Source organism: Petaurus breviceps, unplaced genomic scaffold (genome assembly GCF_028583685.1).
Source record: "Petaurus breviceps papuanus isolate PSGF00001 unplaced genomic scaffold, PetGlider_PUasm1.0 177, whole genome shotgun sequence".
Lineage (NCBI taxonomy): Eukaryota > Metazoa > Chordata > Mammalia > Diprotodontia > Petauridae > Petaurus > Petaurus breviceps.
The window spans coordinates 2,095,337-2,111,687 of NW_027185776.1; the positions used below are offsets into that span (position 1 = coordinate 2,095,337).

Sequence of the window (16,351 nt, forward strand, 5' to 3'; positions counted from 1 at the left end):
GTCTGTTACACATGGCTTTCCTGTTTTAGGTCCACCTCCTGCTTCTGCCAGAAAATGAAGCTTTTCGCATTTGTCTGGGAGCTCATATGTCTTGAAAAGCTGCAAAGGTGAAACATAAAACTTTCCCTGTGCGATTCTCCTATTTGATCTTTTGTCTCATATGTTCCCCTTAGGGATGTATGAGAAATACTTCTCTGAATAATTCATAAGTACCTAGGGAGAAACTCACTTATCCTTTTGAATAAAAAGGTTGGGTACAAGAAGCTCATTATAGCTGTTCTGAATGCTCTAGTGATAGCAGCCATATCTTTTTTTTTTTTTTTTTAAGCAATCAGGGTTAAGTAACTTGCTCAAGGTTACACGGCCAGTTATTTCTGGGTGTGGAGCTGAGTGTCTGAGCCCGGGATTCGATCTCCAGGTCATCCCAACACTGGAGCCAGTGCTCTTACTCGCTGAGCCACCTGGCCACCCCTAAGCAATTGGGGTTAAGTAACTTGCTCAAGGTTACACGGCCAGGTGTTTCTGGGTGGGTGCTAAGTGTCTGAGCCCGGGATTCCATCTCCAGGTCAGTCTGACACTGGAGCCGGTGCTCTTACTCGCTGTGCTACCTGGCCGCCCATAGCAGCAATATCTTAAAGGACTTCACAAACATTCCCCTTATGATAGTGAGACAAAAATTCATAGTCACCTAATATTTTTAATCAAACAGACCACAGGTGGTAGTATTATGCTAAACTACTTATAAAGCAGCAGAGATATATAAAGGGAGGTTTAAAGATGAGAAAGATGCTATCATACAAATTTTGATTTTAAAAAATCCTTGTTTGGCCTAAGTTTTCCCATTTTAAAAATGGAAGATAATACTGATCACTTTAAAGTACAGTAAGAATTAATAAAATAATGTAAGCTATAAGGTTTTGTAAGTTCCTCTGGTGAAAGTATTAGAGACAGCAGGGATCTTAAAGGTCATCAAGTTCAGTCTTTTCCTTTTGCAGACAAGAAAACTAAGGACCAAACAAATGAAGATAATTATCTAAAATCACCAATGTGCCACATACATATAGTCAAAGGAGAGCAGGATTTGAACTCAGAGGAAATGGGTTCAGATTCAGTTCTGCCATTTACTACCTATGTGGTCCTGGGCAAGTCATTTAACTCTTTGGGACTGCGTTTCTTCATCTGTAAAACCAAGGGGGCTAGATTAAAAAAACTCTCAGATTCCTTTTAATTATGAATTTATGATGCTGCAATAAATGTCACAGCAAGGACTCAAAACCTGTCTCCTGATTACCAAACCAATGTTCTTTCTGCCATCCCAGAGTCTTCTGATGGCCTATCAGAGCACAAAAACAGCTAGCAGGAGCTAGGAGGGATGTTAAGTGCTAAGCTCCAGAGAGCTAGTGATGTCAAAGGCATCTAAGTAATACTTTGGAACTTCTTTTCCTTATATTGGAAAAAATCAGAGATGTTGCAAGAGAAATATAGATTTTGAACTCTGGCATGTACATTAAGTGAAAGAATAATATATTTTCACAAAATGGCATATCTCTATGTGTGCAAATATATATAATATATACACGTGTGTATATAATGTATATACATACACACACACCTTTTAAAAAAAATTTAGTCATGGGGTGGCCAGGTGGCTCAGTGAGTAAAAGCACCAGCCCCATATTCGGGATGACCTGGGGGATCGAATTCGGGCTCTGATACTTAGCACCACACCCAGAAATAACTGGCTGTGTAACCGTAAGCAAGTTACTTAACCCCAATTGCTTTAAAAAAAAAATTTACTCTGTTTTTGGCCATATCAGCAATTCTTATTAATTAGCTGACTAGGTTCAGTTTCAGAATTTCATTTAAAAAGTGTTTAGCATATAGGAGGTGTTCAGTAAATTATTTTAACTGGCTAGCTAGCAAAGACCATTACTTACATTTATATAAAGCTTCAGGGTTTTCAAAGCACTTTTCTCCCTAAAACCCTTTGAGGCAGGTAGTAGTTTATTAATTCCCCATTCTATAGATGAAAAAACTAAAGGTGAGAGAGGTCAAGTGCCTTTTCCAAGGAACCTACAGAGGCAAATCAATCTATCCCCCTGCCTGGTAGCATTCATTATGTAAACTATCCAAAATCATGGCATATGTTGTGAACATGACAGAATGGTGGATAAATCTCCATAGAACCAGGCTCCCAAATAACTAGTGAGGTTTCAGAGAGGAAGAAAATGGAACCAGTGAAACTATCCTTGACCTATGGCTCAAATTCCCAGAAGAGGATAGTCTAAGTGAAATAATAAACATGTCATTGGCAACAAAGTCATGAACAATGTGGAAACTGGCTTCTTTCCAGATATTACCTACTTACCTTTAACCCTGGTAAGTCTTAGGCAGCAAAAAGTCTACATTAGATCATGATAACCCACAGTCCCACCTCCCCAGTGAAGAGGAAGAAGTAATTATACCAGGAGTGGAATTGTTCATCTCTTTTCTAGGGTAATATCTCTCAACTGTCAAAGATTCAAGAAACTGAATGGTAGGAGACAAGATGGCTGCCTTGGTATACTTAAGATGTGGACCTAACTGCCCAGGAAATTCTTCAGAATAGCTACCACATGGCAACAGAAGAGTTACAAATTCCTCAAGGGAAAGCAACACCACAGAAATTTTGAGAACAAGCACTTCTTTATCTCTCTAACCTACAGTTGGTTAAAGGTTCAGACTTATGTGCATCTACCCAAGCTGCTTTCAAACTGACATCATTTACTTTCAGGCTGGCATTTCTTTGAATGGGGGAGAGGACCCAAAGTTCATGGCATCTTCATTAATTGGAACCTGCTCTTTTAAAGTGAAGGACAATTCAAAGGATATAAGCTTCCAATTGCTTCGAAGATGAACACCCACTCAACAGTGGAGTGACTGGTTTGCATTTGCGACTCACCAATCTCTGCATGCTCTTCACGTGAGTGGGACTAATGGATAAGGCTTCTTCATACCAACGTCTGGCTTCGTCAATGTTCCCTCGGAGTTCAGAGACTTGGCCTCGCATGTAGAGGACGTTGTGAGACATTGGGAAGAGGTTAGCTGCTTCTTGGGTACAGGCTGTTGCTTCGGCGGGCTTGCCAATCCCAGTGTAGACTTCAGCTGTGAGGAGAAGAGCAGAAGGGAGGATTGCACTTGCCTGGGACACATCAATATGCTACTCTTTCCCACAGCTGTTACACTGGCTGGGCGGGCTTTGATTTCCCACTAGGTGAACCAGGCAGCTTCACATTGGAAGGGACCCATCTGGAAAGGAACAACAGAACAAGCAGTGCCCTGATTCGACCAATCCCCTCAAAGGTAGTAACACTTGCACGTTGGCGTTTATTATTCCACCTATTAACTCAGTCACTAAAACCGCATCTGCTGCAGACACTTTTGGAGATTAAAAAGTGTTTCCCTATGAAGGTCAAGGAAAATTAATACCGTTCAGGTCACGACCCTCTGAGGATGACAACTACCACTCTGCCTCTTGGCACTGTCATCAGAGATAGGATGGATTACTGGGTTGTGTCTCTGTCAAATTCCTCATGGCAAAGTAAATGCAAAGGTCCCAGTCATGGAAGGAACACAAGTAAAGCTAACTCAATTCAAATTAAACAAATATTTACTCGTCCCCTACGACGTTCAAGGAACTTAGATGATTTAACCCTCTGGCCTACATTATAACTCTGAAGCTAAAAAGCCCCAGTAGCAAACTTTCTTCTTACATCATTATAAACTCCTCTCCTCTTCAGAGGACAGTCTTTCATGCTTTACTGCAAAAAGTGCAGCCCTGTGCCATGAGTTCCCTCTCACTCCCTACTATGTACCTCAAAACCCTATGATATCACCCCTCTCCTCTCCTCCTTTATTTCATCTCAGACAGAGGGAGCCATTCTCACCAACACTCACCTCTCTGCTTGTCAACTTGATCCCATTCCTTCCTTTTTCTGCCAACAGACTGCTGCCCGTACGGATCCCTCCCACTTCATCAGTCTCTTATCTACTGACTCTTCCCCTACTTCCTATAAAAGTGTCCATGTCTCCCCAATAATTAATCCTCCACCTAATGCACAAAATTATCCTTCCCATCCTCTCAAGCCAATAGCCTATTGTTACGGGAACACATTTCCCTTCTCTCCCACCCAGCAAAGGGTAAGCTCTACCTTAAAAAAAAAAAAAAAAAAGACAAATCTGCCTCCTGGGCCTGATTAGTCTCAGCTTTCCAGAGGCAGCTTCCTGGTCATCTAGGAGCAGCCTAGATGTTCCAGCCACAGGCTCTCAAGCTTTGTAGGCCTAAGACCTCTTGAGCTGCTATACCAAAACGATCTTCTAACCAGATGCATTTCCAGATGTGGAATATGGGGATCACTTCCAGAGAAGCTAAGGGCCACTACATCTTTGTTGTATATATTTTGATGTATTTAAGGAAAATAAACCTCCTTTATTAAATGTTCACAGTGACTTAAGAATGTGTCATTTTGCCCCAACACTGAACCTGAACTGAGAGGTTGCTAGAGGGTATTAGAGTCACACCTCCAACACTCATCTACTTCCTCCCTCACTTTTTCTTCTCCTTTCCTTGCAGATTTGCTCATGTCACTCCCCTACTAAACAAATTCCAGTTTCACAGGTTTCCTATTGTCTTGAGGATAAACTCGAACCTCCCATGTTTGGCTCTGAAAGTTCTTCACAACCCGACTCAGTCCATCTTTTCGCCTCAATGGACATCACTCGCCCATGACACTCTGCAGTCCAGCTACCAAACCCGCTTCTCTGTTCCTCCAATACAAAACTCCACCTTCCATCACTGTGCCTTTGCACTGTTTGTCCCACGCTCCCAGAGTACAGTGTCTCCTTACCTCTGCCTCAGAGTCCTTCCTTCCTTCAATATGAAGCTCAAGGGGCGGCCAGGTAGCATAGCGAGTAAGAGCACCGGCTCCAGTGTCAGAATGACCTGGAGATCGAATCCTGGGCTCAGACACTTAGCACCCACCCAGAAACACCTGGCTGTGTAACCTTGAGCAAGTTACTTAACCCCAATTGCTTAGGGGTAGCCAGGTGGCTCAGCGAGTAAGAGCACCGGCTCCAGTGTCGGGATGACCTGGATCAAATCCGGCCTCTGATACTCAGTACCACACCCAGAAATAACTGGCTGTGTAACCTTGAGCAAGTTACTTAACCCCGATTGCTTTATAAAAAAAAAAAATATGAAGCTCAAGCAGCGTCTTCACGAAGCTCTCTATATGCCCCCACCTCCAATTGTTCTCACCTCTAAATCTAAATCACCTGGTGCTTAATAAGTACCGTATGCCTACATTCCTATCTAATAGACCCACACATACATATTTATTTGTAAACTTCAAAATTATGCTGTGTATATGTTTATAGGTGTTTGTTTTATATGTACTCACTCTCCTTGATTGGAATTTAAATTTCTTGTGAGTGAGAATTGTTTCATAGTACGCACTCTCTCCTTGATTTACTGAACACACACACACACACACACACACACACACACACACACACACACACACACACACACTCTCTCTTTCTCTCTCTCTTTCTCCTGAAAGTTATGTGCACTGGATAACAGTAATGGACTCAGGAAGACCTGTGTTCAAATCTGGCCTCAGACATTTTACTAGTAGTCTGAGCCTGGGCAAGTCACTTAACTTGTGTCTCAGTTTCCTCACCTACAAAACGGGAATAATAATAGCACCTCAGGGTTGTTGTGAAGATAAAATGAGATCAAATTTATAAATGACTTTGCATAGCTTAAAGTGATGTGAATGCAAGCTGTTGTCTACACCTGTTATAAGCGGATGCCTCTCTACACTTATTGCCTCCGCTTTACCTCTGCTCCCTCATTTCTCAGCCTCTTGAATCTGGCTTCCAAGCCCATCACTCAATCGAGCCCGCTCTTTTCAAACTTACCACAATCTCTTAATCATCAACATAGGTGATCTTGTCTAAGCCCTGATCCTTCTAGATCTAGCTGTTTCAACATTTTTGACTACCCTCTCCTTCTGGACACCATCTTCTCTGGGTTTTCATGACACTGATCTCACCTGGTTTTCCTATTCCCTGTCTGGCCATTCTCTCTCTTTTGCTGGCTCAACATCCATATCATGCACCCTGACTAGGGTGCTCCTCAAGGCTCTCTCCTGGGTCCTTTTCTTTCCCCTCTCTATACTTTTTCTCTTGCTGACTTCATCAACTTTCAGGGGTCTAATTATCATTTCTACACAGATGAACAGGTCTATGTTTCCAACCCAAGTGTCTTCCTTAAACTTGTGTATCATAACTTGCCTACTGGACTTTTTAGACTGTATATCACAGGGGCTGCTAGGTGGTGCAGTGAATAGAGCACCGGCCCTGGAATCAGGAGGACCTGAGTTCAAATCCGACCTCAGATACTTAACACAAAAACTAGCTGTGTGACCTTGGGTAAGTCACTTAACCTCAACTGCCCTCCAAAAAGCAAAAGCAAAACAAAACAAAATAAAACCAAAAACAGACTGTATATCACAGAGACACCTCAAACTCAACATGTTCAAAACAGAGCTTATTCTCTTTTTCCCAAACCTATCCTTCTTCTGACTTGACTATTTCTGTGGAGATTTGCCACCATCTTTTCCAGGCTTCCAGCTTCACAACCATGGCATTTCCCTCAACTTCTCACTCTGTTTCACCCCACATAACTAATTAGTTGCAAAATCTTACCACAAAATCTCTTGTATCAGTCCCCTTCTCAATAACCACAAAGCCACCAACTTAGTTCGAGGAACCTCTTTACTTCTCATGGGAACAACTGCAATGACCACCTAATATTCCTGCCACATGTCTCTTCCCATTCTACTCCATCCTCTCTAGATTCATCCTTAAGCACAGCTTCTACCAGGTCACTATGGTCCTCAATAAACACTAGTCACTCCCCTCAGCTTCCCACTAATGGCCTGGATCTGATTCTGGAATACTGGTACTTCCCCAGAGTACTTGGTCCTTCCATAGGAGCTGTCCTTCCAAGTGGAACTCAGGTGCCTCTTGTTGTAGTCATGGTGACTACAAGTGAGCCACAGTATAGAACTGCAGCCATTTTGCTTGTTGGTTCTTATATTTTGTAATGATATAAATATTAGATTTGGTGCAGAGTAACCCCTGACTTCCCTGTCAGGAAGTGGGGAATGTAGCTGATGACCACAGGTGACCTGGCCCTGGGGAATGGGGTGCTAGGCCACAGAGACCACTTTACTAGAAATCACTGGAGGACAGTCCACAGCAATGGAAAATGTGAGAGTTTTCTGGCTATCTCCCCTAAGAAATTTAATGAAACATTTATTTTAAATATTGTTGGTAGCTGTTCTAAAATTATTACATATTTTTATCTTCTTAAACCAACAAGCAACAAATCTGTGAATGACAAGAGCTGAAATATACAGAGCACTTTAATGTTTGTAAAATATTTCATATACTTATTATCTCAAATGAACTTAAATGTTTTTCTTATCATTTTGAACTTTATACTTATAACCATGAATATTTCATTATGGAAAGAGATCATTGCATATGCCACTCTAATATATATAGCTCAATTTTAAAAAAAAGTATACATTAAAAAAGACATACTAATGGAGCTCATGCAGATCCAGGCTACCAGACTATAGAGGACAGAGCTGGTAGTCATTAAACAAGGATAATGCACCTACTATCAGTCAGGCACAAGGCTAAACACTAGGTAAAAGAAAGGTAAAAGGTTCTGCCCAAAGGAATTCACAATCAATGGGGGCAATGATAAGCAAATAACTATGTACAAACAACATACAACAGGATAAACAGGAAATAATAAACAGAGGGAAGTTACTACGATTAAGGTGGATGAGAAAAAGTTATTTTTTCTGATAAATGTGGCATTTTAGCTGGAACTGGAAGGAGGTTGGAGAAGATGGGGAACCAGGAGGTGGGGGGGGGGGAGGCTAAGGAAGGAGAGAATTCCATGCATTCACTGGGCAGCATCCTTCAAGCCACTGAAGATGGACCTTCCAGAGATGGAAGGGAAAAAATAACCTTCATGGATCCACAACTTCAAACCAAAGAACATGAAAGTATTCACTCCCATAGAGTTCTATCGTTCTCGTCTAATATGGGCAAAGTTGCTATATTGTGTTACCTATAGCTGTGTAAAGGGTACCAGAGACACAATTTTCCTGCTTCCCAACTACCTTGCACTTGATATAGCAAAGATGTCATTCATTCACAATTCTGCTGAGGATAATATGCCTGGAAAGACGGTGATTTAGCCTTTTAAGTATCTGTAGCAAAGCCTGAATCTTTCCCATACACAAAGATCTACTAATGATCAGTCAACCAAAATCAAGTATAGATCTATAAAACTAGATTACAGGGGGCAAGAGAAATAGTTAAATCTACGCAGTCTCAGCTCTGCACATTTTATTAAGAATTTTTTTTTGGAGGGGCAACTGGGATTAAGTGACTTGCCCAAGGTCACAAGGCTAGTAAGTGTTAAGTGTCTGAGGCCACATTTGAACTCAGATCCTCCTGACTCCAGGGGTGTTGCTCTATTCACTGTGCCACCTAGCTGCCCCTTTACTAAGAATTTTTTAGAAGCATATATTAAAATTAATTCTGTACCTACAACACAACCCTAATTTGCCTGTGTTCCCCTGCCGAACTTCCTTCTACTAGTTTTTAAGTATCTTATGTTTCTTCAATGGTCTTTTTTTTTTTGAGGGTAGGGTGGGTTACTTCTATTACATCTCCTCAATCACCCCCATAGCTCTCCCATCACCCCAAAAAAACTCCCTTTGAAACAAATAAGTACAAATAAAACATTTCACATGTGGGCTGTGTATGTATCACTTGGCACCTCTTTTGTAGAGGGTCGACTACCAGACATTTTATATATTCTGTAGTCATTCTGAACAGAATTTCTTTCTCTCTCCTGGGTTTTCTTGGTAACAAAAGAAAAACTGTTGATTATTGTGGATTTTATAAGATGTTACTTTGCTGTAACAGGTTATTATTTCAACAATTTTTTCAGCTGAATTTAGGGTTCGCTCAGTAAAATACCAAGTCATTTGTAAAAATCAACACTTTTGTTTCTTGTGCCTACTGCTTATTCACTCAATTTTATTTTTGTTTTCTTATTGCTATATGTGTCATTTCTAGAATTTTGTCAATGGCGATATTAGATATATTTGCTTTCCCCCTAATCTTGTTTCCAGCATTTTTCCATCATAGATAATGCTAATTTTTAGATAGATACTATTTATCCATGTTAAGTAACCATAGTGGTTATATTTATCATATTATTCTTGAGATATTTGATGATTTTTAACTTGGCATGTGTTTTGTCAAAAGCCTTTTCTAGAGGTGGCTAGGTGGCACAGTGAAGAGAGCACTAGCCCTGGAGTCAGGAGGACCTGAGTTCAAATGTGACCTCAGACACTTAACACAAAAACTAGCCGTGTGACCTTGGGCAAGTCACTTAATCCCAACTGCCCTCCCCCCAAAAAAGCCTTTTCTGGATCTACTGATATAACCAAGTAACTTTAAAATTGCTTTTGTTCTTTATGTGGTCTATTATGCTTATATTTTACCTAATATTGAACTAACCTGCATTCCAGGTAAAAATTCAAACTGTTCACAGTATATAATCCTTTAATTATCCTACTATAGCCTTCTTTTTTTTTTTTTTTAAGCAATCAGGGTTAAGTAACTTGCTCAAGGTTACACAGCCAGTTATTTCTGGGTGGGTGCTAAGTGTCTGAGCCTGGGATTCGATCTCTAGGTCATCCCAACACTGGAGCCGGTGCTCTTACTCGCTGAGCCACCTGGCCGCCCATAAGCAATTGGGGTTAAGTAACTTGCTCAAGGTTACACGGCCAGGTGTTTCTGGGTGGGTGCTAAGTGTCTGAGCCCAGGATTCGATCTCCAGGTCATCCCAACACTGGAGCCAGTGCTCTTACTTGCTGTGCTACCTGGCCGCCCCAATCCCTTCTTTTCTTGATTTTGAAAGTAATTTATATTTTATATTGAAATTCTTTGAGGCAGTTAAATGACACAGTGCATAGAGTACTAGGCCTGAAGTCAACCTCAATTCAAATTTGTCCTCAGTCAGACTAGCTATGTGACCCTGGGTAAGTCACCTGACCTCTTTTTGCATCAGTTTCCTCAACTGAAAAAAATATCAGCACCTACCTCCCAAGGTTTTAATAAGGATCAAATGAAATAGTATTTGTAAATTGCTCAGCATAGGACCTGGCAACAACAGGAGGGGCTTAATAAGTGATTGTTTCTTCCTTCCTTTGAGCATTTAATTGAACTTGCTTACAAATATGTCAGATCCTGGGTTTTGTCTTCCCTTAGGGAGTTCTTTATGGATTATTTTCTTTTTTCTGAGATCAGATTATTTAGATTCTCTATTTCTTATTTGATTAATGTGAGTCTCTCTCTGTAAATTCAGGGTTCAGCTTGTCTTTCTCCTTCTCCTAACATGATGCCCAAAAATGAATTCTTCTGTTCTCTGTTGTAGGCCTGAGAAGCACCTTTTGGGGAGCTGGAGATCAAGCTGGTCTTAGCCTCCCATACTGCCTCTGCCATCCCCCACACTGGTGTACCAGCCAGGTATTGAGCTGACCCAGTTTTCTAAGGAATGCATGGCCAGGCCCCATCTCCCCATGCAGTGGCCTATGGGAATGGGTTCTATTACCTATTTCTTGTTTTCTGACAGGCCAGGGCTAGAATTTGGCTTCAAGATCTCATGCTGACTTTTAACCTTCTCTGTTCAAAGAACAGAGAAGGCTGCCTTCATGTTCATCAGTGGGAGCTCGTTAGTTTCCCTGTTAATGGCTGGTAATTGCTCCTCTCCCTCACTTCTGCTAGCTTCTGTATTCACCTGTGCTCATGCTGGCTTCCCTGGTACAGTTCCTCTCCCCACCTACACTGGTCTTTCTGTATAGTTCTGGACTATGAAGGAGATTTCTTCTATTTTTTTTTTTCAGTTTTCTATTTCATTGGTCTTTCTATAGTTCTTTTTAGATATTTGCTGGGGATTGATATGGGAGAGCTAGCCTTCTCTACAACCTTTCATATCACCAACCATAACTCTTCAAAGAAATTTTGTAAGGACTAAACTGAGGTAATGGACATAAAGGAGCTTCAAAACCATAGTATGATATATAAAAACTTGTAGAGTTATAGCGCCTTAAGGTTTACAAGGGCTCCCACTCACAACATCCCTAAGCTATTATTGTTACATATCCAGAAAAAAAATCTATTCAAGTTTTGAATCAATCCTTTCACTTTCTTTCTGTATGACATATAAGAAATCACTTGAACAGTCTCTAAACCAGTTTCCTCATTAGTAAAAATGAGAAGTATTCTACTCACACTGCCTATCACAGGACTGTTGTGATTAAAGTACTTTAGAAACACTGAATTGCTATGGTAATTAGAGTTACTACTATTAGATGTTTAGATACACTAATGTCCCTCCTACCTCTAATATTCCCATTCTACCACTATTACACACAGTGAAATTGAACATTATAGTCAAGACAGAAGAATCAATAGAATGAACCAGATTTATGATCAAATATGAATGCTCTCAGGTTTTTATGGAGGATATACTTAGTGTATAATGATACTACTTGGCACCTATTTGGGATCTCTTGGTGCATAGTTCAGGTATCTGCACAGATAGGGTACTAAATATGTTTATGGATTTAATCCAAAACAGTTAAGATGAAAAAGCGGGCTGTGCCTCACCTCGGACACTGTTGACTTACACATCAGTGGTAAATAAAATCATAAAAGGAAGCTGAAGGAAGAGGGGACTGAAGGCTTACATTACAGACTCTCTGACAGCCTGAGTCAAGGAGTTCATCAAAGTACTCTGGGCTTTAACTCCCAAAGCAAATCAGAAAATCTGATCTGGTACTGGCTAAGAATAGCCACCAGTTTAGTCTGTGAAAGGTGCCAGAATGGAAGCTATAATTATTAGTAACAAGCAGAAATTAACCACCTACCACAACATCATTTTTAGCTGCCATCCAAATGATTTTAAATGAAAAGATGGGTACCAAGAAGCTAACTTGACTTGGGAGAGGTCCTAATTCATTTCAAAACAATACAAATTGTGTTAACAAATATGTTGACAATGAATTTTGTACCTTACAGAAGAAATTAGGGTTATTCTTGGGGTTTCTCTGTCTTCAAATGATATAAGTCAACTCCCCGAACCCAGGCCTGTGGATTCTTAATCTAATACTCTATAAACTCCCATTGAGCAAATTACTTACTAACTTCAATCTCCACTCCTGTAGAATGAAAGGAATACTCTCTGATCATCTCTACCTCACAAGGGTAAGCAGTCAAATGACATAGGAAAACAATGAAATTTTTGGAAGAAAAAGTTCCACTGCTCTATGGAGTGGCACAATGTTATGGGAATTCACCGGGAGGGACAGTTGGTGATGGAGCCTAACAACAAGGCAGAATCTGAAGGGAAATTAAATAGGAGGCAGTACCTATAATATGGAAAATGAAGACAAACAGCTTTCAATCAACCACTTTTTTCTGGGTGACACACAACAAATAAAGGAACTGAGTTGGGGATATGCTGATAACCATCTCCTATTACATTCTCCAAACACTGCTGTTATTACCCAAGACTCTTAGTTTCTCTAGAGTTATCCCTCCACTAACAGTAGACACAGAATTAAGGCTTAGAAGTGGGGATGAAACAAAAAGGAAGGGCCAGAGAGGCGCATGCAGTTCAGATGGTGTCATTTCACCGAGCCCTACTCGCCGCTAACTCAATTCAACAAGCACTAGTTACTGGAGTCAAGCACTGTGCTGGGCACAGGGCATAAAAAGACCACCAACAACCCCCTAAACTCATCCCTGCCCCCAAGGAGCTTCAGGATACTTGGGGAAAGAGACAAGAAAATAATCTATGTCTGTACACATCTATGTGCTCTGTGTATATGTCATACATACACACATACATATTATACACTGTACTGCAGCACAGTATACAGTATAACATTATACATATGAATACAATGCAAAGTGATCTTGGGGCTACGGGAAGCATTAATAACTGGGGGAACCAGGAGCGATCTCTTGTATGTAGGAGGCAGCCTGGGAGGAAACAGGTAGGACACAGAGAGGTAAAAGATGGGGCGTGACCTGGAACAAAGGGAGAAAAGTCAAATGGTTTTTGAAAATAGGAGGAGGCAAGTAATATACTCAGATTCCCAGACACACCCCCCAAAGGTGTGTCTAAGAAAGGGCCTAGTTTCCCCCAAAATGGGAGCTGGGGCTACTTTACTTAAAGGGAACTCTGGATAAGGATCTTCAAATGCTCCATGTTAGTGTCTTCCAAATTAACTCGGCTACAGAGTATCTGGGGATTTTTAATATATTGGCAAAGCCTCAAAATACTAGTACAGTGTGTGGGTGGGTAGGGGGTGAGTGAGCCATAGGTTTTGAGGACAAAGTCTATGGGGCATTCAGCTGATGCAATGGGCAGCTGACACCCATTCTATTTATTGTAAAACACCTCAGCTGTCCTATCAAGGAAATCTACCCTTCTTTCCTGTGTCCTTTCATCTGGTTACCACAAAATGGGCTGAAGTTGAAGGATGATGTTAAAATAATGCATTATTTATTTAGGTGATTTGAGATTCACAGGAGAACCAGAAACACTGAGCTATAAAACACTATAGGAATCCTCTTACACAAAAGCCTGGATTTTTTCTAAAACCAGGTTCCACATGAAACAAATGAGTTTTAAGAAAACTCTATTGTGAGTGATATCCTTATCCCTAAAATATTACATAAAATATCTGTACAAAGAAAAAGTACTTACAATTTTTAACTATGGCAATGAGCTCAAAGAGGAAACATTTCTACTTCAAAACATTCCCAACTGCTTCTTATGCCAAAGTAAATTCCATGCCCTGTCCCCCCTCCCCCCACCTCTGCCAAATGAGTAAGAAACCACTTTTGTGTTCTGTCAGTACACTGCAAGTCCAGAGTTGTTCTGTGGCCAAAGGGGTTAAGGAAAAACCAGGCTAGACATTAGAAGCCCATATTTTAGAATCAGATTTCAGAGAGAATTGGTGTGAATACTCAAATGCCTCCATTCCACATGCATCATTCCCACTGTAGCTAGGCCCACCAGAAATACAAACAAGTGAGAGAAAATCTACACAACCCTCTAGAAACAGGTTGCATTTTGGAGAGAAATCAGCTGCTGATACAGTGTAACGAGCATTTGTCTTAGTCAGAATACCCGGGTTCAAGTCCTGGCTTGGATATTTATTAGCTGTGCAGTCTTGTAACTAGCCCCTTCAACTCTCTGAGCTTCAGATGTATCGCTAGTGAAATGATGGTAAGAATACTCACAGTATAAACTCACAGGGTTGCTATGAGGAAAATGCTTTGTAAAATTTAAAACATTATACGTGTGTGAACGATTATTACTGAATATCTCACTGCTATGTTACATATCTTACTGCTATGTTATTTGTGTATGTGTGTATACATGTTTGGGGGGGGGGGGTGTTTGCACACCCAAGCTTGTAGGTGCACACACACAGAGTAGAGGTATGTGGTCCAATGGATAAAGTACTGGGTCTGGAGTCAAGAAGACCTGAGTTCAAACACTTACTAGCTGCGTAGCCTTGGGCAAGTCACTTAACCCATGTGTGCCTCAATTTCTTCAACTGTAAAGTGCATATAATAATAGCACCTACCACCCAGGGTTACTGTTCAGACCAAATGAGATGATGTTTGTAAAGTACTTAGTACAGTGCCTGGAACATAGAAGGTGCTTTATAAATGAAGCATTACTCTAATTACTACATCAGCAGGGGTTGCTTTTGTTCTTTTCTGAATTTATACCTTCAAAGAATATTTGAAGCTTTAATTATATTCTGAGTCTTCCAGGGAAATAGTCAAAAAATGTCAATAATTCTGAAAAAGATAAAAATTCACCCCATCCTATTATGTAATATCTACTCTGCCCAAAGAAATATAGTAAGGGTCTGAAATTATTGTAGGAGGAAATAAAGGAAGTATTTATGGTACATTACTCAATATCACTAGTCTAAGAGAAATGTCAGAACTCTTACTCATTGATTAGGTAGAACCACATTGTTCTATGGTATATCCTCTGTTATCAAAGGTAAAGAGATGGATAAGCACATGAATAAATACACATTTATAGATCCAAAGAATTTTCAAACTTCTAACAGGTAGCTACAGATGAGTAACCAATTTGGTATAGTAGAGTTTTCCTTTTCCATGTCTAGAGGCAGCTTAGTGTAGCCCAAAATTAACTAGAACATGAGTCAAAAAAGACAGTTTTGCCACTAACTTTTTTGGGGAAAAAAAACCTCCTTTCTAAGGCTCCACTTCCTCACCATTACAAAATTAGTTAGCCAGATAATTTCTAAGATCCCTTCCAAATGCAAAGTATTACTGTGTATTTATTATTTATTATAAAGTATTATTACACTGGGCACTATTAACACAAAGGCAAAAAATGGGGAAGTCCCTTTCTTCAAGGAGCTTCCAATGAATCCAGGAGGATACAATAAGCACTCAGATAAGTAGATAATACATAATGTAGAAGAATGCACTAACACTTGGGAGGACTAAGGCAGCCTTCACAGAAGGCTGCATCTGAGCAGAGCCTTTTGAAGAACAATCCAGCACAAAGTCAGAAAACATACCTGACCATCACACTACTATGCACTGTGCTTGATTATATACCCTTCTGTCATGACTTGGAAGGCAACTGGGAGGTAATAATTTGTATTCTCCAACTGGAATGGGTCTGTATAGGTTATAGATCTGTGCATCTATAATAAGTACTCTCAAACATAATGACATCATTTCTTGGCCTTCAGAAATCAGTGGAGTGACTCTTACAGGATACTATATTATCAACAGCCAATGCTTTGGAATGAGTCCTCCTGGATACTATAAGAAGCTGTTTATAAAGAGAAAAAAAAAGATTTCATATTCTGCAGCCAGAAGACACCATTAATATTTTAAATTTTAAAAAAAATGTTGGGGGTGGCTAGGTGGCACAGTGCACCAGCCCTGCAGTCAGGAAGACCTGAGTTCAAATCCAGCCTCAGACACTTAACACTTACTAGCTGTGTGACCTTAGGCAAGTCACTTAACCCTAAGTGCCCTGCCTTCCCCACTCCAAAAAGGAAAAAAAATCTATCCATCTATCCATCTATCTATCTATCTATCTATCTATCTATCTATCTATCTATCTATC

General features: G+C 40.4%; 1 protein-coding gene across 6 annotated transcripts in view; it reads right to left on the bottom strand.

The window, feature by feature from the left end:
* Positions 1–16,351, bottom strand: part of TTC7B (tetratricopeptide repeat domain 7B) — a 343,031-nt gene that overhangs the window by 70,495 nt on the left and 256,185 nt on the right. For 5 of the 6 annotated variants that reach the window (XM_069085991.1, XM_069085990.1, XM_069085995.1 and 2 more), the window contains one exon: positions 2,942–3,144. The exons of the other annotated variant lie outside the window; for it this stretch is intronic. In XM_069085991.1, coding sequence (XP_068942092.1) covers positions 2,942–3,144 — 203 coding nt within the window. The remainder of the gene's footprint in view (positions 1–2,941; positions 3,145–16,351) is intronic. 6 annotated transcript variants of the gene reach the window in all.